Source organism: Echinops telfairi, unplaced genomic scaffold (genome assembly GCF_000313985.2).
Source record: "Echinops telfairi isolate 266 unplaced genomic scaffold, ASM31398v2 ScPeMD7_30;HRSCAF=105, whole genome shotgun sequence".
NCBI classification, from domain to species: Eukaryota; Metazoa; Chordata; class Mammalia; order Afrosoricida; family Tenrecidae; genus Echinops; species Echinops telfairi.
In genome coordinates this window covers 1,089,265-1,109,788 of record NW_022103927.1, presented here as the reverse complement: position 1 = coordinate 1,109,788, position 20,524 = coordinate 1,089,265, and the positions used below count along the sequence as shown (strand labels likewise).

The following is a 20,524-nucleotide window of genomic DNA, read 5'->3' as shown; positions in this document are numbered from 1 at the left end:
AGAAATGCCATTTCTTCTGCTTAGATGACGTGGTTTGGCGTTGGCTGGTAGAGGAATCAATGGGCCTGAGGGTAGGTAGGGCCCCTAGCTGCGGGGAGGGCACCGGGGTGGGAGTGGATGGGCTGTGAGGTCCCAGGTGAAGTCCTGGGCATGTTTGTGTCCCTTTATCGATGCTGCTCAAGGTGGCAGGTGTACACAGGGAACCGGGGGCCCTTGGCTAGGAGGCCTGGGTGGAAAGGAGATAGGAAGACAACCCAACTGCTTTCAGAAATTTCCAAAGTGAAGGTGATGGAGCTTAGGGTCTAGTGAGGGTCCAGTGGGAGGGGCCCTGTTTCCTTGCGTTGAGGGAGCTGAGCTGGGGCCCAGAGGCCTTGTCTAGGACACAGGGAGACTAGTGGCACATCCCTCCAGGGATTGGCTGACGATTCCATGCCCACTGGGAGCATGCTCCATAGAGGCTGATGGTTTCCTTATTGTTACTCTGCTCTGGTGCTCAGCTCCTCCAGGAGCAGACCCGACCCACAGGCCACGCTATGAACACAAGCTTCCTTGGAGGAGGCCCTGGGTGATGCAAACAGTCCATCACTCCGCTACCAGCCTCGAGGTTGGCGGCTTGATTCCACCTAAAGGCGCCTTAGCAGGCCTGGCGATCTGCTCCCCAGAGGTGACAGGCTTGAAAACCCCTATGCGGCCACAGTTCTACCCTGACACCATGGGCCACCATGAGTCAGCATGGACTTGGACTCGAGGGCCACCGGCGCCAGAGTCCCCGTGTGCTGCAGTTGGTTCCCGAGCTCAACAGCTAACCAAAAGGTTGGAGGCTGGAGTCCAACCAGAAAGGTGCCCCTGCAGAAAGGCCTGGTGATCTGTTGTTGCTGTCAGGCGCCATCAAGTTGGTTCCAATCCATAGCGACCTTATACACAACAGAATGAAGCACGGGCCGGTCTTGTGCCATCCTATGCCTGAGCCCACTGATGGAGCCACTGTGTCAGCCCGTGCAATCAAGGGCTTTCCTCCTTTCCACCGCCCATCCGCTTTCCCAAGCATGATGTTCAGGGGTCGGTCTCTCCTGACAATACAGCCAAAATATGCAAGACAAAGTCTCCCCATCCTTGCCTCTGAGGAGCACTCTGGCCTGACTTCTTTCAAGACAGATGGGTTTGTCCTTTTAGCGGTCCATGGTACGTTCAATCTTCTTCTCCAGCACCACAAGTCAAAAGCATCGATCCTTCTTCGGCCTTCCTGATTCAGTGTCCAACTTTCCCATGCATATGAGGCAATGGGAGATACCAGGGCTTGGGTCAAGCACACCTTAGTCCTCAAAGTAACATCCTTGCTTTTCAACACTCTGAAGAGGTCTTGTGCAGCAATTGGACCTAATGCAAGTTGTCTTTTGATTTCTTGACTACTGCTTCCAGGTGACCTGCTCCCGGGAAAAACAAGTCCACCATTGAAAGCCCGGCGGCACGTAGCCCTACTCTGACACACACACGGGGTCACCCTGAGACGGTGTTGGCGGGAAGTGGCCACAGATAATACAGGGGAAGGAGCCGGGGAGGTAGCTGATAGAGAAGGCTTCTGCCATGGGCCGCTGGAGCTTAATCCCGGGAGTTGGGAGGGAGCATACACCCCAGACTGATCTCAACAAGAGGAGAGGGAACGGGGGTTTCATCAGTCACTGGCTGCGAGCCGCTCTTTTAGGGGGTTCTTCATTTCCTAGCGCTTCTGGCCCGCAAGCCAAAGGTTCTCAACCTTCCGAATGCTGCGACCCTTTAATACTGTTCCTCATGTTGGGGCGACCCCCCCCACAACCATAAAAGTGTTTTCATTGCTACTTCATCACTGTGATTTTGCTACTGTTATGAATCAGATGACCCTCATGAAAGGGTCGGATGACCCCCATGAAAGGGTCGTTCGACCCCCAAAGGTGTCATGACTCACAGCTTGAGCACCACTGGCCTAGGCTGAGGGGGTGTGGGGTGGCCGCCCCCAGCATCCAGGGCAGGCGTGTCCTTGGTGCCTGGGACTCACAGACGTCTTGTGAGTCTTGTGTGTGCTTGAGCAAACGGGTTGGTGTGTCCTTGGCACATGATGTGCCTGCCCGCCCTGACCCCCCAGGATGCTGCCCATCACCGACCACCTGCTGCACCTGCTGGGGCTCAAGAAGACAACGTTCCGTCTGTATGCCGTGTCCATCCTCCTCCTCTCGCTGCTCTTCTTCCTCTTCCGCCTGCTGCTGCAGCTGCTGCAGCTCTGCCGCAGCTTCGTCCACACCTGCCACCGCCTGCGCTGCTTCCCCCAGCCTCCTCGGCGCAACTGGCTGCTGGGCCACCTGGGCATGGTGAGTGTGGCAGGAGCGTGGGGCAGGTCCCAGGGAGCCAGGGAGGGTGAGGATGGGCCTGCTGGCTTCTGGATCCACCATCGAGAGCTCTGGTGGAGCTCAGGAGCAGACCCTTTGTGTCAGAGTAGGAGACAGAGGCTCAGAGAGGGCAAGCCGTTTGCCCATGGTCACACAGCCGGGATGAGCTCACACTGACACTGATGGTAGCACCTTCACCCCCTGCGGTTCAGGATCTGGGATCCCTGGAGGCCCCCTGTGGATTTTGTTGTTCTATCTCCAATCCTCCTGCTAGCTTTCTTGCTTTACTACCAAGGTCCCAGGTCAGAGTTCCACTCCTCTCCTTGCATTTCAGTCTTTATCTCATGTGTATCACAGCTTTTAGGTGCCAAAGTGGGGGCATTGGTGATTCCCTGGTAGAATTCTCAGTCTCCATGCGGAAGACCTGGGTTTGAGTCCCGGCCAATGCATCTGATGCAGAGCCACTACTCATCTGTCAGTGGAGTCTTGTGTGCTTCTATGATGTCAGACAGGTCCCAGTGGGATGTCCAGACAAAGGCAGACTAGGAAGAAAGGCCTGGCAATTGATTTCCCAAAATCAGCCTATGGAAACCGTAAGGATCCTGGTTCAATCCAAAACCAAGCGTGGGGACCGGGCAGCCTTTCATTCAGTTGTGCCTACTTGAGGTCAGAGAACTCCACAACCAGGGCCCAGTTTCGTTTTACAATCAGAACTCCTTCAGCTCCCAAGCCTTGTGCTCAGTCCCCAAGCTCTGTGAGGCAGAAGAAGAGCTTCAGACTCGACATCAGATGGATCTGAACCCATGTATGATTTTGGGCAAGTCGCTTAACCTCTCTTGAGTCCCAAAAATTTAACCCATAACATGGGGAGGAGAAGAGGCGTATCCCAGTGACAGGGCCCAGCATTTGCTGAAAGAATGTGTAAGCAAGCAAACGAGTGAACTAGCTCCGGTGTCTCCTTCTCCGTGAGCCTCAGCTCTGACAGAGCCTGTCTGAACCCAAGGGAGAAGGTGGCCTTCTCACCCAAGTCTCGTGGTTTCCAAGGTGGGTTGGGTGGCTGGGGTCAAAACGGAGCCGCCAAACCTTCCCAGGCCTGGCCACTGCCTCTGGCACCACTGTCAAAGTCACAGAGCACAGGACATGAGAAATGGGTGGGAATTTATCTTCCAGGGAAGTTTTAGCAGAGGCTATGAGGTGGGAAAGTCAGCGTTGTTATGGGAGCCGGATGTCTAAGGGACTAAAGGGGGCTGTGGAACAGGCAAGGGAGTGGGGGTTCAAGGCCAAGCTAAGGAGCTAAGACTTTCACTGAAAGGCAGGTGGGGAGCCTTTGAGGAACATGGTCAGATTCAGAATTCCTCTGGGGCCAGGGCAGAGCTGAGACTGGACGCAGGTGCTCTGGAGGAGGCTGAACCCTGATTCAGTGGAGGTGGTGGTGGTGGTGGTAGGGAAGTGGGCAGGATGAGGCCCTAAGTGGGCAGGGGATGGAAGATAGGAAGGAAACTCAGGTGCAAACCAGCAGAGTTTAGTCAGCGGTAGCCCCATGGGAGGAGTCCCCCCCACGCCCCCCTTACTGTCCCTTCACTGTGCCTGCTTTCCCTCCACAGTACCTCCCAAATGAGGCTGGTCTCCGAGACGAGTCAAAGGTACTGAACAACATGCACCATGTGCTCCTCGTGTGGATCGGGCCTGTCTTGCCGCTGGTGGTGCTCGTGCACCCCGACTACATCAAGCCCGTGCTGGGGGCCTCAGGTAGCCACCGGGTCCCTAAGGAATGTAGGGATCATCAACTCGCAGGGCCCCACTGGGTTTCCAGGCAGGGTGAGCTCTTGAGAGGAAGGAAGGTGCTGTGAGGTGAGAGCAGGGGTTCACCGATCCAGATGCTTGGGGACAGCACGGCCGAGGGTGTGACAGTGTGTGAGTCTCAGGAGCTTTGAGAAGGATGCTTATTTTCTTGTGAGTCAGAGCCAAGCGTGTATGGAGAGTCAATTGTTTGCTCAAGATTTTCAATGGGTGTTGTCCAATCCCAAGCCACAGGGCTTCCAGCATTTGGGTTCTGACATGTGTCCAGGATCATGGAAACTCAGCCCCAAGCCTTCTTTCATCGCCTGGGCGAATCCTGATTGTCAGGGAGGGAGGCGAGCTTCTCCTGTCAGCAGGCCACACCTATCCCAAGACACGCACACCTGCCATTGTGTGCTTGGAAAGCCCAGCCTTCCACACAAAGCCCCAGGGGCCCCAGCATCCCCTGGCTCCCCAAGCAGACCATCCCTCCCCATTTCTGGAATGTTCTCTTTCTCCGGCTTAACCCTTTGGGACTGGGTGTGCCTGCATTTGGCTCTGCCTTCCCCTTATCTGGAACCCCCTTGGTGGCGGGGTTCTGGGTCTTCGGTGGGGCTTAGCATGACTGGCCACCCCCAGCCACATTGGGAAATGCGTGAGAGAAGGGACGGGAGGAAATTGCTCCTACATGCTAAGATCCATGACCCCCAGAGGAGCAGATCTGGGCTGGGCTTCTGGAACCCACCAGCTGCTCTAAGGAGTGAGGCTGAGCGTGTGACACCTGCAAACCCACAGGGGCAATTGGCAGTTGTACCCTGTCCTGTAGGGTGGCCATGAGTTGGCATGGACTGGAGGGCAGTGGGTTTTGGAATGTGGACTTCTTCTCGCCAAACGCTGACAGGTCAGGAGCCACCAGCGAAGCCCTCACGGTGCCTCTTCATCCTCCCATTATTGGGTCTGTGAAGAGAAGACGGTTCCCATGGAGCCAAGGGCAAAACTACATCCCAGGAGGGAGGGGCCCCAGATGGGGAGCAAGGCAGAGTCAGTGGGGCTGGGCTGGATCCAGCCTGCCGTCACTGTGGGGCCCAGCCATTCATGCCACCCCTCTGGGCCATTGTGAAATGGAACAGGCATGAAGACTCAATACTCTAATGAGGGAGGGTCATCCATGGCCACCTAGCCCATGCCACCTCCCTGTGGCCTTATCGGGCAGAGCAGAACTGCTTCCGTAGCGTCTCCAAGGCTGTCGGTCCATCTTTACAGAGGCAGACTCCTACCTGGGCCACCCCAACCCCCTGCTGTGGAGCCAATGCCTACTCATAGTGACCTTGGGGGACAGGGTAGACCTGCCCTTGTGCCTTTCCAAGGCCGTAACTCTTTACAGGAGGACAAAGCCTTGCCTTTCTCCCGAGAGGCTACTGGTGGTTTTGAACTGCTGATCTTTCCGTTAGCAGCCCAATACATAACGAGACCACCACGGCGCTTCCAGGGCTCCTGTAAAGCAGGCAGAGGCTAAATCAGTGTTCCTTTTTCTCTGCCTTAATTTTTTTTTGAATGGAGCATCTGGGCTTCTTTTCCTTAAAAAAAAACAACACCATTTCATTGCGGGTTCTTGCAACAATCCATACATCAGTTGTGTCCAGCACATGTGTACACAGGTGGCCATCATCGCTTTCTAGACATTTACATTCCAGTTGGGCCCTTGCTGTTATCTGGGTTTCTTTTCTCCCCTCTCAGGAGGCTGGGAGTTCGGAGGCAGGCGTGGGCACTAGGGGAGGCTCTCTCCCTGGGCTCGGGATGGCCCTGGTCTGAGCTGGCCCAGCGGGTGCTGCTGGGCTTGGAGCCTGGTCGCCTCGCTCACCTTCAGCTAGTGTCAGTCTCCCCCGCGTCTGCTGCCTTCTGCATCTAGCTTGCTGTGTTGGGGTCCCCCGAGGGGCAACGCTTTGAACCCCACTCAGAGGCACCCTGGAAGGCAGGCCTGGCGACCTGCTTTTGGAAGGCCAGCCCTGAAAGCCCGGCGGGCAGTTCTTCTTGCAGCTCACGGACTTGGCACCGGTGGCGACGGGTTTTCCTTGTTTCATCTAAGGCTTGGATGAAGAAGAGGGAACCATGGGAAGTATCTGAGCCTGGTAGCCGGGGGCCAGCTCTGAATCTTAGACAACTTTGAGGGACCTTGTCCAGGGCCCAGTGAGGAGGGACGTGAGGGCACCCACTGTCTCCTCCAAAGCCTGCGCTGTCAGCTGCCCTTCCCCAGGGCCTCCCTCTCTACCTTCTTGATAATTGCATGGTGCGCCTCTGCTTCTGTTTCCCACCCCAATGGGAAGCTCCTCAAGGGCGGGCCTGGAAGTGTGAGTCATGGGGAGGCTAGTTAGCATTGTTCAGCAGAGGGTAAGGGCAGAAGGGCAGCTGAGGAGGTACGCTGAATGGACCGGGAGTGGCTGGATGACGGAGTGCAGTTGGCCAATTCCCTGGAGAGTGTGTAGGCGGCTGAGTAACGTGGTAGGGAAAGGCTTTACCACGTGAGTCTCAGGTATTTCCTCCCTGGACCCCGCCCACTCGGCCCTAAGTAATTCGAAGGGGAACCCACTCTTTCATCAGCCCCGTTCATCCGTCCATCCATCCACCTACTGACCCACCCATCTCTCTATCCATTCCTCCCTCTGCTCATTTTTTCATTCATTTGTCCTTTGATGGATCGATCCATTCCTTCCATTGAAAAGCTAGTTAGCATCTGTATTTTAAAAGACCCAAACACCAAACTCACTTCCATCCGTCGAGTGGCTGTCGACTTGAGATCCTGTAGGACAGGGTAGAACCGCCTCCTGGAAGTTTCCGAGACCGTAACTCTTGATGGGAGTCGTCTCTCCCAAGGAGTGGCTGTTGGGTTTGAATTGCCGGCTTTGTGGGTAGCAGCCCAGCGCGTAACCGCTAAGCCACCAGGACAGAAGTGATCCCTGTGGCACCTGTTCCCCAGGAGCCTGTCGCTGGATGGATGGTCTCTGGAGGGGTTTCTGGGGGAGGGACCAGAAGGAGGCGGGCAGAGAGGGCAGCTGGTGGAAAGCGTCCGAAGAGAGAAAGAAGATGGTGTTGTTGAGAAGCTGCAAAACTTGGCGTGATGTTAGAATGTGGAGTGTGAGTGAGGTAGAGGAGAGAGGAAGTCTGGACAGATACAAATCCTGCTGGGCTTTGGACCCACTGAAAAAGGGGCGAAGGGGCAGCTAGGGAGGACGTGTGGTGGAGGAGATGCCCTCCTGGCTAGCATGTGAAACAGCCCGGAGAGGGTGAGCCCAGAGGCTGGGGGCATAGCAGGTGTCATTCCCTGGGAGAGGCAGAGAGGCCTGTGCTGGCAGAAGAGAGGTGTGGATTAAGGCAAGACTCAGGTGAGGAAGGTCATTCTGGGACCAGAGCACAACCTGGGTGAAGGTTTGAAGGCGGCACCCCATACAGGGGGAGAAGGTGGGTAGCTGGTGTTGAAAGATTGGGAGGGGAGACAGCCAGGAGTTCGTTAGGGTAGTGCCTTTCATACTGCGCTGACCTTGAGATTTTGTACAAGGGCAAAGGGAAGCCAAGGGAGGCGTTTGAGCAGAGGAAGCTCATGATCAGAAGGGACAGAGTGTCGGAAGGCTCTTTCTGGGACAAGTATAGACTGGAGGGATCGGGGGTAGGAGTCTCAAGTCTCATCATCTCCTCTCCCTCCCCAGCGGCCATTGCTCCAAAGGATGACCTTTTCTACGGCTTTCTGAAACCGTGGCTGGGTGAGCGAGGCTTGGTGGGCAAGGCTGGGGGCCTCGCAGGGCAGAGGGGCCAGGGCATGGAGCTTCTCGGAGGGTCTCTGAGTCCACCCTCCGGGAGGCCCTGACCGCTGTCCTTTGGGTCCAGGGGACGGGCTGCTACTCAGCAAAGGGACCAAGTGGAGTCGCCACCGCCGCCTCCTGACGCCCGCCTTCCACTTCGACATCCTGAAGCCATACATGAAGATCTTCAACCAGTGCACGGATATCATGCATGTGAGTTCCGGGGCCCCACGGGGAGAGTTTGGCTCAGGAGCGACCCTGGACCAGGCTGCCTGCTCGAGAGGGCAAGCTGTGGGGTGCCCAGATACCCTGACTTCCTTTCTCTGTGAAGTGACCTTGTCGTGGGGATGCGTCTTGGTCACGGTCAGCCAGGCTCATTTGGGGGGGCGGCTCTCTCCTTCAGGCCAAATGGCGGCGCATGGCGGAGGGCAAAGTTATCTCCCTGGACATGTTCGAGCACGTCAGCCTCATGACCTTGGACAGCCTCCAGAAATGCGTCTTCAGCTACAACAGCAACTGCCAGGAGTAAGTGAGGAGCCAGGGGGCGGCGGCAGAGGACACTCCCAGACATGACGCAACCCCAGGTTCCTGGGAGTGCAGCCCTGCTGCTTATAGGGTGGCACGACCGCTCCGTGTCTCAATCTTCTTATCCCAAAGACCTTCATACGGGGCTGAGCTTGCGCTTTGATCTAAGGGCAATGGGGAGCCGTGGGAGGCGTTTGAGCAGGGGAGGCTCATGATCAGAAGGGACAACGTGTCCGAAGGCTCTTTCTGGGACAGACGTGGACTGGAGGGAGGAGGGGCTGGAATCAGAAATCTGATTTGAGTCCTCAAATCAGAAAAGACGGGCATTGTCTTTTCTAGGGGTCACGGGTGAATGAAAGGAGACCAGGTGTGTCGGACCAGCGTAGGTGCTCGGTCAATGCCAGTGCCTGCCACTCCTTAGGGAAGACTATGTGGCCTTTGGACAGAGGTCCCTCTCTGAGCCACCGCTCTCTTGTCCAGTGCTTCTCTACCAGAGGCCCTGGGAGGATGAACTGAGTAAAAGGGTCGCCTGGCACAGGGTCGGAGCTCAGTCAGTGCGGGGTTCCCTTGTTCCCCCTGTCACTCTCTGAATCTCAGGGTCTTGGACTCAGAAAATGGACCTCCTCATTCCTTGCCCCGAGATATTGTGGGAGAGTGAGCAGCGTAGGCCTCTCTGGCTATTGTTGGTCTTCGGCACCATCCAGTCCGTGGTGACCCACAGCCACCCCGGGCACCACAGAAGGAACCCTGCCCGGGCCTGCCCCATCTTTACCCTTGTTCCTGTGCTCACGCCCACTGTGGTGGCCGTGGCGTCCGTCCATCTTTTGCACTGCCCCTCTACTTTTCCAAGTGCAGTGTCTTTCTCCAGGGACTGGCCTCTCCGGCCAATATGTCCAACGTATGTCAGATGAAGTCTTACCACTGTTGCGTCTAAGGAGCACTGCGGGCACACTTCTTCCGAGACACACTTGTTGCTTCGTTGGGCAGCCCCTGGGCTTCTCCAGCACCACAGTTCAAATGCATCGATTCTTCTTTGGTCCTCCTTATTCCCTGACCCACTTTCACCCGCCTAGGAGGCGATTGAAAGTACCATGGCTTGGGTCAGTCCCACCGTAGTGCTCAACGTTGGCTTCCTGCTTTGAAACACTCTGAAGAGGCCTAAGGTGCAGCGAAAAAGCAGAAGGAGATGGATTGACACCAAAGCTACAATGGTTGCCACCGTGGGAACAATTGTGAAAATGGTGCCAGACTGGGCAGGCTTTCGTTCTATTGGGCATGAGGTCCCTATGGGTCCGAACTGACTAGATGGCACCGAACAACAACCACTTCCACCACCACCACAATGGTCTTGTGCAGATCTAACCAATGTGGCTCATTGTTGGATCTCTTGACTGCTGCTTCCAGGAGCACGGGACACTCCGTAAATGCAAGTTTCCCTTCTTCCTCCAAGAGATCTTTGGAGAGTGTCTCCCCATCCCATCTCTGGGCCTCAGTGTCCTTCTTTGTCCAAGGGGGATGGTAATCCCTGACTCTCAGGGTTGTTGGAGGATGACGTGCTACAGCATGGCTGGGACACACCTAGATGTTCAGTGTCTGTTTACTGAATGAATGCATACAACCATCATTTTTCTAATTCATTCATTCATAAAGTTCACTGTGCACCTACTATGTGCTGGGCACAGTACTAGAGAATGGGGACATGATGGGGAACAGTAGGCCCAGCCTCATGATTCATATAGTTTAAGAGGGGACTGTGGAGACAATGAATGTTAAAATTTTAGCACATAGTAGGTTCTCAATAATAAGAAGTTGGCTTTGTTCTCTAGACCTTATAAGGGCACATTTCAGTTGGGTACGGCAGAAATGGCCTTCGTCTGTAATTCATTAATTTATTTATACGCTTAAGGAATATTTACTGAGAGCCTCCTCTGTGCCAGCACTGGATTAGGTGCTGGGAATACATCGATCATCAAGACAGACGCGCTTTTCTGGAACCTTGATTTTAATGAAAAGATAGTCACCATGAACAAGTAAATAAACAAACTGGAAAATGACGGACTGTGATAAGGGAAGGCGCCAGGCATATTTCAGGACAAAGGACAGATCCCTGCAACCCCACCCTAGCAATTTAACAAGAGCTTATTGAGGTATAATTTACACACCATACAATTTACCCATTAAAAGCATTATAATGCAATGCCTCTTCAGTATAGTCACAAAAGTGTGCAACTATGACCACTATTTGTTTTAGAATTTTTTTCATCAAAAGAAACCCATACTCTTCCCCTATTGCCCCATCCCCACTCCCTCCTCCCACCCCCCATTCCTGGGCAAACACTAACCTAGTGTTTCTGTCCCACTGGATCTGCGTAAGCTGGGCATTTCATTGAATCAGAATCATCTAACGTGGGACCTTTTGTGACTGACTTGGTTTTGTTGTTGAGTCAGTTCTAGCACATAGTGACCCCGTGACCACGCGACCAAACCCTCCCCGGTCCCACGCCATCCTCACAGTCAGTGATGTTTGTGCCCATTGCTGCAGCCACTGTGCCACCATCTCACGGAGGGGCTTCTCACGCTCAGCACACTGTTTTCAAGATCCATCCATTTCGTAGCAGTCGTTCATTCTTTTTCACGGGTGAATGCTATTCCAGTGTATGGGCATCCGCTAGACTTCATTTGTCCCTCCATCAGCGCATGGGCATTGGGATGTCTTCCACCTTTGAAGCATGCTGCCACCAACATGTGCGTGTGTGTTTTCAGTATGGACGTATGTCTTTATCTCTCTTGGGTATCTGTCTAGGTATGGAATTGCTGGGTTATGTGGCAATTCTATATTTAACTTCTTAAGGAGCTGCCGATACGTTGACAAAGTGGTTGCACCATGTTTGCCTTCCCACCAACAAGGCCCGCGCCTCCACTTCCTTGCCAACCAAGGCCATTCTCTCACTTTCTGACCCCAGTCCACTCGAGAGCGTGTGGCAGGATCTCGCTGCCGTTCTGGTTTGTGAATAACCATGTTGAGCATTTCCCCCCATGTGCTTGGTAGCCCTTTGGGTGTCTTCTGTGGAGATACACCTATCCTGATCCTTTGCCCATTTTCCATGGGGTTCTTTTATCTTGTTGTCCTTGGGCTGTAAGGGGTGTTTATATACTCGTGTCTCTGACCAGGCACATTGTTCGCAAATACAGTTAACCTGTGAAAGCTGGAACCTGTGGAAGGCAGGAACTGGTCTGGGAAGGGAAACTACAATCGTTTCCAGCAGCAGAGAGTGGTAGGGCTCAGGCTACTTGCATTCTGCCCAACATGCAACCCTTGTGAGGCTCAGACAGGGCAGGCTCATCTTCCCTGTCTTTTCTTTTATTCAGCAGGCTGTGGCGACTTAGCCTCACTGGGACAGCTCCCTCTCTGCCGAAGTCCTTGTTCCTCTCTGGGCTTCTCTGTCATGTGCCTAATGGGGAGAGGAGGCTGCCTTTGCTAAGTTGTGGGTCGGGCTGGGCTCTGGTCAGCGACGAGCCCTTCCTCATGGGCCTTCTTTTCCTTGGCAGGAAGATGAGTGATTATATCTCAGCCATCATGGAGCTGAGTGCCCTGGTGGTTCGGCGCCAGTATCGCCTGCACCACCACCTCGACTTCATCTACTACCTCAGTGCAGACGGGCGGCGCTTCCGGCAGGCCTGCGACACCGTGCACCGCTTCACCACGGAGGTCATCCAGGAGCGACGGCAGTCCCTGAACAAGCAGGGGGCAGAGGCCTGGCTGAAATCCAAGCAGGGCAAGGCCTTGGACTTCATCGACGTGCTGCTCCTGGCCAAGGTAAGGCGGGGCCTTGGGGATGTGGAGCGCTGTCCAAGGCCACTGGCTCATCAAACGCAGCCCCAACTGCACAACATGTTCCACGCCAACCTTCACATCGATCTAGGCTGGAGTCAGCTGCAGAACGTGCAAGACTCACAAAGATGGAACTCAAGCCCTTGAAGAAAGGTGACACGGGAAAAGATATACCCATTGCCTCCAGCGGATGCTGACTCGGGGTGACGCGAGTCAGGGTAAAATTGTGCTCCAAAGGACTCGCCTTTTCTTTGTTTCATTGTGTTGAAAAAAGTGTATCCCCAAACATACACCATCCCAACAGTTTCTACAAGCACCGTTCAATGGCATTGATTGCATCCTGCAGGCTCCTGGCCTTCCCTTTTCCCAAATCATTCCACCACCACGAAGAGAAACTCCATGCCCACTAAGCCAGAACTTCCCCATTCCCTACTCATTTCCACTCCCGGCACCCATGCTTTGTTTTCTATAAACAAACAAACAAACAAACAAAGAAACACACAGCTGTGAGTCAATTCTGACTCATTGTGACCCTGTAGGGCGGGGTAGAGCTGCCCCTGTGGGTTTCCAAGACGGCAACTCTTTAGAAGAGCAGAACGCTTCACCTTTCTCCCTGGGATGCTGTTGGTTTCCAAGTACTGACCTTGTGGCGAGCAGTCTGACACATCGCAGCTACGGTGTTTGCCTTTTTCTGACTGATGTTGCACTCAGCACGATGGTTCTTAAGGCTCGCCCATCGCACGGCATGCTCCAGAGGGTTCTCAACGACTGCCTTTATTTATTGATCTTCAGCAGCTTTATTGGCACTTCATCCACATGCCATACAATTCAGTCATTCAGTCACATCCAGAAGAGCTGTACAATTATCACCACATCCAGCTCTAGAACATTGTCTTCTTCCCTGGGACTCGTTGTTATTCATGGAATTGTTTTTTCCTAACTGTGGCAAAAATAGACACAATACAGCATCCTCTGGTTCTACAATGTCTACATATATAACTCAGAGCCATCGAGCATGCTCTTCGTGTTGAACGACCACTACTGATATCCTTCCCCCAATTATTCTACCTCATGAACATGAACACCATGCCCCTAAGCAACAACTCTTTCTCCTCCCTCCATGGCAACCATTCATGAGGTTGGGTTTCTTTTTCTTAGTAGTTTTCTTGATAAAATATTCACATATCATACATGTCCATGGTTACATCACTTTGAAAAAGGGTTGGACATACATCATCACAATCACAATCAGTTCTAGTGCTCCTTCATCCTGCTCCCATTCATTGGCTTCGCAATCCCTTCATTCCCGCCACCCCGCCACCTCCTCCTCATCCCTGATAAACCATTGCATCGGTGATTGTCCCCATGCATCCACGCCGTCGGTGCTTCACCAATTGGGAAACTCAAAAGAAACAAGAAACAAACAAACAAAACAGCCAGAAGGAAAAAAAAAATATTCAGAAAGGTGAAAATAGAAATAAAGCGTAAGAAAGAAAACACCTCCATCAACATGTGAAAGGCCAGAGAAGAAATTTCTGTCATGGAGCAAGCAAGATGCTTACTTGAGCCTAGAGCAAATTCAGGTTGGGTCAAGAGGGAGGTCAACTGACCAAGTATCATATTGCACCACGGTGCCATCCACCATCATGGAGCTTACAATCATCTCTGTCTGATCACGAAGCTGTTCGAGTCCCTGGCCTGTGGCTAGAGGGGATCTGCCAGAGGCTTACTTTGCCTAGAGAGTCAATGACTGAATGTTTACAAGTAGAGAGCCAAGCATTTCTTCCAAGGCACCCCTCCGTAGCCTCTTAACTCCCCGTGTTTTGGTCAACAGCCCGTTCTTTTCAGGGCAACGGTCACCCAGCGTGGTGCTTCTGCCGCCTGGCTGAGCCGCACTTTGGTTCTCCTTTGGGGCAGTCATGGATTCCAATGCTGCATTTACCCCTTACTGGATATTTGATCTTGGTCTGGTTACTTACTCAGCTTCAGGTCCCATATGTAGCCCCTAACGATAGGGTGCCCTTCACAAGGTGTTGTCGGGTACCCGGCATGCTGTGTGGTATCCGGAGCTGCTCCAGAAAGACGAATGCCTCTCTTCCTCTCCTTCCTGCTTTCCATCATTCCTGGACACTGCGTGCCTGCACTGCCCAGACTGCTCCCCCCCCAAGCCTGGCTCCGGAGAAAGCAGGATGTATCTGACTTTGGAGGGGCCCCTGGAGGCAGAGGGTGGGGTGTCCTCGAGCTCACTCTTCATTTCATCATCCTCATTCCAGGATGAAGATGGGAAGGAGCTGTCCAACGAGGACATCCGAGCCGAGGCTGACACGTTCATGTTTGAGGGTGAGGACATGGGGGGAGGGCCACCGCTGCCCGCAGAAAACACTTGGGCTGTCTCTGGGCATCCTTTGGTCAACGCTGCGCTGCGTCTTTCTGCAGGCCATGACACAACCTCCAGTGGACTCTCTTGGGTGCTGTTCAACTTGGCGAAGCACCCCGAGTACCAGGAGAAGTGCCGGGAGGAGATCCAGGACGTCCTGAAAGGCCGGGAGCTGGAGGAGCTAGACTGGTCGGTTGGGGGAAGGGTCTATTCTACCACACATTGACTGTGTGCCCTGGGACAGGTCGCGTCTGCTTCTTGGGCTTTCTTCAATTCTAACATAGGGATGGGGTGAACTTACTGCCATCCAGCGGGTTCCCACCCACAGTGCCCCTGTAAGGCAGGGTAGAATGGTCCCTGTGGATTTCCAAGGCCGAACATCTTTACGGGAGTGGAAAGCCTTGTCTTTCATCCACAGGGTGGCTGGTGGTTTTGAACCGTTGATCTTGTGGTTAACAGCCCCACTGTGTCACCACTCCACCACCAGGCTGCACTTGTTGGTTCAGCCAGTGCCCAGCACTTGCAGTTGCTCTGTGCACACCCCACTAGCTCATGTGTTGTAGAGCAGTTCTGGGCTCTGGGGGGCTTTCTTGGCCGGGTTGTGAACTACGTTGTGATGAGTCCAGCGTGGGGCTCGAGTTTCAAAGGAAAAGCATTATCGAGTCAGATTGGAATAACAGAATAAGTCAACAATGGACTATCACGTGGTGGTTACTAACCACGTCAGGTGACTACACTTAAAAGCTAAGGGTACTTACTTAGAATCAATGGAGTCTTCTTCAGTTTTTAATCGAAATGTAAAATTCAACTTGGATGGAAATATGTGGATCCTTTGAGCATCGATTCTTTGTTTAAACCCTCAAGGCTGTTCAAGTTCAACAGCCTTGCACCTTGCGTCTCCTAGCGCTTATGGAATCGCTGTAGTCGAGCTCTCCATATGCGGAAGTCAGCTGATGTGCAACCGTGTCCAGTGATGGCATTATCGGAGGGGACCGTTGATGAAAGAAGAACCGTGGAACAGCCAGTAACAGCATGAGCCCATAAGGATGGCGTCAGGAAAACGGAGCACTGAAGAAGAAAGGATGCGTCCAGGTGGTGTTGGCGAGTAATAAAGAGCCAAACCAACCAGGGGCCTTCCGGAAGAAATCCACCCACAGTGCTCCTTCAGACTCACCACGGCAAGCCTCTGGGCTCCCTCACTTTGGGCTCGTCACCAGGAAAGACCAATCGCTAGACAGAGACTCCTGTGCGGCGGGGTCAAACTGCTCCTTAGGGGTTTCTTGGCCATCATCATTATGGGAATCGTAGTGGTGGGCAGGCTCGAACCACCAACCTTTGACCAGCAGTCACAGGCTTCCCTGCTGGTGCCTCACAGGGTTGGGATTCGGTCCACAACCCTGAGCTAGTGGGGTGTGCACAGAGCAACTGCAAGTGCTGGGCACTGGGGACCTGCTGAGATTCCAAGAGTGTTATGGGTGTGGATTGGGACAAACCTGAATGCCAGGTTGAGACACTTGAACTTGATCTTGAAGGCAGTGGGGGGTTGTGAGATTCCCTGACTGCTTGGGGGTAGGAGTGTCAGTCACCTCAGCGTGGCACCAAGTCACACACCCTTCTCCCCAGGGATGACCTGACCCAGCTGCCCTTCATCACCATGTGCATTAAGGAGAGCCTACGCCAGTTCCCACCCGTCACCCTGGTGTCCCGCCGCTGCACGGAGGACGTCAAGCTCCCTGATGGGCGCATCATCCCCAAAGGTGCACCGTCCTCACAGAGAGGGCAGCTAGCTGGGTGTCCATTGGGTGGTGGGAGCCCCACTGTTGTGTGTGTGTGTGTGTGTGTGTGTGTGTGTGTGTGTGTGTGTGTGTGTGTGTGTGTGTGTGTAGGGAAATAGAAGTGGGTGAGTCAGGGTAAAAAGGAAGGAGTAGGGGTGGGGTGGGGCTTTGTGAGGGTGCAGGTGGGAAGGGTTGATTTCATTCAGTTGCTAGAAGTCTGCTGGGGGCCCAGCCCTCTCAGGGGGTGGTGTGGGCACCTAGAGGCCATGGGATGAGGCAGCAGAGAATAGGTATCTTTCATCACATGGGTCAGAGATAGGCTAAAGGGTGGGGTAGGAGCTGGAGTATCCCAAAATATGAACCCATGGCTTTATCTGGGGTGGGGGTGGGAGAGCTGCAGGTGGGCTACTTGGAGGAGGGCACACGAGAGAGGAGTCTTGGTGGTTGAAAGTTCAATAACATGGTTATAGAGCAGCTCCTTGGGGATTGTGAGAAGCTAACCAGTCAGGTGGAGGCACTTGAACTTGATCTTGAGGGCAATAGAGAGCCAGGGGAGATGTCTGAGCAGAGCAGGCCTGGTGTCGGATCTGTGACTGAGGACAACCCTGTGGGGCCAGCATCATAGCCAGAAAGAAGGCAGAAGGAGGGGACAGAGGTCTCATCGGGAGAGCAGGGGTGTGGAGGAGGCAGCAGCGGTCCCAGGGAAGGACAGACAAGACCTGGTGGGTCCTGGGAAGGCCCTGGCTCACCTTAGCCTCACTGCCTCCACTCCCCGCCCCCCCCCAATAGGAATCATCTGCCTGGTCAGCATCTACGGGACCCACCACAACCCCTTAGTATGGCCAGACGCCAAGGTGAGTGAGCTCCCCCCTTCCTGGGTCTTGGCTTCCTCCTCAGTCTCCAGGGGCAGGGGGCAGCTGGTCCCCTTTGCCCTGGCCCCATGAGCCTGAGTACCCCTTAATCACACCCACCCCCCAAAGACCAAATTCACTGTCCTCAAGCCCACTCCCACTCACCAAGACCCTATAGGACTGAGCTGAACTGCCCCTGTGGGCTTCCGAGACCATAACTCATGACAGGAGTTGAAAGCCTCATCTTTCTCCCGAGGGGTGGCTGGTGGGTTCGAACCGCCCACCCTGAGCTGGGTGCTGAGTATGGAGAAATGACCAGGCCAGACAATGTGCCCATCCTCAGAGAACTCGAAGTATTGCAGAGAAGATAATAAGCAAGTAGATACGAGAGGGTTTCCACAAATTTGTAGAAAATTTCCATTAGCTTTTAATTCCACTTTTCCACGAACTTTTTGAAGCCCTCCTGTAAATATGACGGTTTGGGGTTCTGGTGAGTGCAATGAAGGAGAGAAATAATAACTGAGGGGCAGGGGGAGTACTTCAGCTCAGATGGTCTGGACAGGCCTTGGCAAAGAAAGAGATGTTTGGGTGGAGATGGGAGGGTGTGAGGAGCAAGAGGAAGGGCATTCCTGGGCAGGGGAGGGGCAAGTGCAAAGGCCCTGAGGTAGGAATGAACCTGCAGTGCTCGGAGGAGGCGGCCCTTCTGGGGTTGTAGTGAGTCCAGCGGAATGAGGGGTGGGGTAGGGGCTAGACTTTGCTGGTGTGGAGAGTTGATTCCAGGGTGATGGGGCGCTCACCCCACCTGCATGCACATCCTGTTTAGCTTTGGGGGTTCTCTCCATCTCAGAGGTGGGGAGGGGGGAGAGGCCAGGTTGAAAGGGCTCAGCCAGCTCCTAGACACCCCTTGGCTCTTTCTGCCCCGCAGGTGTACAACCCCTACCGCTTTGACCCTGAGAATCCACAGCAGCGCTCACCATTGGCTTATGTACCCTTCTCTGCGGGACCCAGGTAACTCCTCCACCTTCCCATCCCAGTACCAGCCAGGCGTGGGAGGATCCCAGGCGCTGGGAGTGGGGTGAGGTAGGAGGCGGGAATATGCCCCACAGGAACAGAGCCCATGCCCCGCCCCAGAGGGCTCTTGGCGCCCACTTGGTGCCTGGATGTTGCAGAGGTCCCCGAGTCTGATTCTGCAATAGCAACACCTACTGTGTGTGCCAGACCCCCGAGTTCTGGTTTCCCCTGATATGGAATTGGCACCAATTGGGCACTCGAACTCCAGACCCCAGGTCCCTTTATTTAGGAATTCCTGGGATCCTGTTGTCATCCTTACCCATTCCAAGATGGGAATGGTAATGCCCCTCACAGTTTGGAGCGTGAGGCTTGAGCCTTGGGCGGGGGGGTCCCCGTTCTTCCAGGAACTGCATCGGACAGAGCTTCGCCTTGGCCGAGATGCGCGTGGTGGTGGCGCTGACGCTGCTGCGCTTCCGCCTGACTGTGGATCGGTCGCGGAAGGTGCGGCGGAAGCCCGAGCTCATCCTGCGCACGGAGAGCGGCATCTGGCTGCTGGTGGAGCCGCTGCCTCCGCGGGTCTGATCGCGCACCCTTGGGTTGCAGACACTGGCCCCGCCCCTGGAGGGCAAGGCTCCACCTTTGAGCAACTTGATGGTTCAGGGCACGCCCCTCAAGGCAAGGCTCCGCCCCTGGGGCTTGGCCCTGCCTCCCGAGAGAGCACAGACAAGGCCTATGGAAGAACGAGGCTCCACCTTTGCGAAGCCTGATGGTGCAGGGCAAGCCTCTCAAAGCAAGACTTAGCCTCTTGAGGGCCTGACGCCATCTCCAGATTGGGATCGGCCCCGCCCAATGGACTATGTGGACATTAGAAGCGAAGGCCACGTTCAGAGGCTTCATGGTCCCAGGCCCCACTCGTCGAGCCTTTTCAGGGCTTAAGTCCTGCCTGTGGGAATCAAGCCACGACCCTTGGGACCCAAGGCCAGTTTCCAAATTCAGAACGTAGAAGCTGGCGCGGGGAGTCTGAGCGCTGGCCTCAGGCCCCCACCTTCCTCCCTGGCTGGGCCGACACCCAGTATGTTTGCTTCTGGTTTGTCTTTGCCTATAAACTCTTGACTTTCGGGGACAGCTCTTGAAATCATTTGTTCTGTCAAGAGATCGTCATGCACTAAGGTGTGGCGCACGGAATAGAGTTAGCTACTGCTTTGGGGGTGAGGTCAGGAGTTTGGTTTTCGCCGGGGTGGTGGAGATGTCCTGTGGGCAGGGGAATGGACAGGTCTGGAGTTCTAGGCTGGGGATATGTGCGTGGGAAGGCTGTCTCGGGGTGGCGCAGGGCGTGGTTTAAGGAGTGGATTCTGTAGTCTACAAAGTTGTGGTTCCGTGTCATTGAGTCAGCTCGACACATAGGGACACTGCACAGCAGAACAAAACGTTGCCTGGTCCTGCGCCGTCCTCACAATGGTGGGCTATCCCCGAGCCCACGGCTGCAGCCACTGCGTCCATCCATCTCATTGAGAGCCTTCCCCTCCTTCGTTGCCCCCTCCATTCTATGCAACACGATGTCCTCCTCCAGGGGCTGGTCCATACCGACAACATGTCCAAAGTATGTAAGAGGAAGCCTGTGCATCCTTGCCTCGAAGGAGCCGCTCTGGCCTTATTTCTCCCAACACAGATCTCTAAAGTTAGCGCAACACGAAACACAATTTAGAATTGAAAGAGCATTTCCTGTGCGTCCTTCCTCTATGGTCTCATCTCATTCTGAGGCGAGCCCCTTGGACAGAGGTGGACACTGAGGCCCATGCTGGAAGTTACTCACCTAGGCCCTCAGTCCTACTGCTCCATCTGCCTCTAGCCTCCCTTTGCCTGTAACGGGGCGTCAGCAAATTTAAGGTGCAATGGGGGCCGGTGGGGGGCGAGGGCGGGGAGTGGGCACAGAGGACCTGCTCCAAAGCCTGGGAGGCAAGATGATACTGGAGCATCGGTCTTGGGGCTCCCCCTGGTGGTATGTTCTGGGATTGTCAGCCGGTGTCGTCCCTACGGACACAGGTGTAGCTAGGGTAAATAGCACCTATGGCCAGCGCGGCAATCGCACTCCCAGTCCAAACATTGGACATCCGTCTCTTAGATAAGACTTTTAAAATTGTATTAATATTAAAAAAATCATTTTATTGGGGCTCATGTAACTCTTATCACAATCCATACATACATCAATTGTATAAAGTA

The 20,524-nt window shown here is 54.4% G+C and overlaps 1 protein-coding gene across 1 annotated transcript; it reads left to right on the top strand.

Moving 5' to 3' along the window:
* The first annotated feature begins 2,120 nt into the window (after window positions 1-2,120).
* LOC101639375 (ultra-long-chain fatty acid omega-hydroxylase) lies at window positions 2,121-18,886 on the top strand. The gene is made up of 12 exons (XM_004715469.2): window positions 2,121-2,342; window positions 3,965-4,109; window positions 7,841-7,894; window positions 8,019-8,146; window positions 8,337-8,458; window positions 12,008-12,275; window positions 14,564-14,630; window positions 14,727-14,856; window positions 16,291-16,424; window positions 17,232-17,296; window positions 18,219-18,301; window positions 18,709-18,886. Exons 1-12 carry the CDS (start codon window positions 2,121-2,123, stop codon window positions 18,884-18,886), a joined length of 1,596 nt encoding a protein of 531 aa, XP_004715526.1.
* Window positions 18,887-20,524: the final 1,638 nt, after the last annotated feature.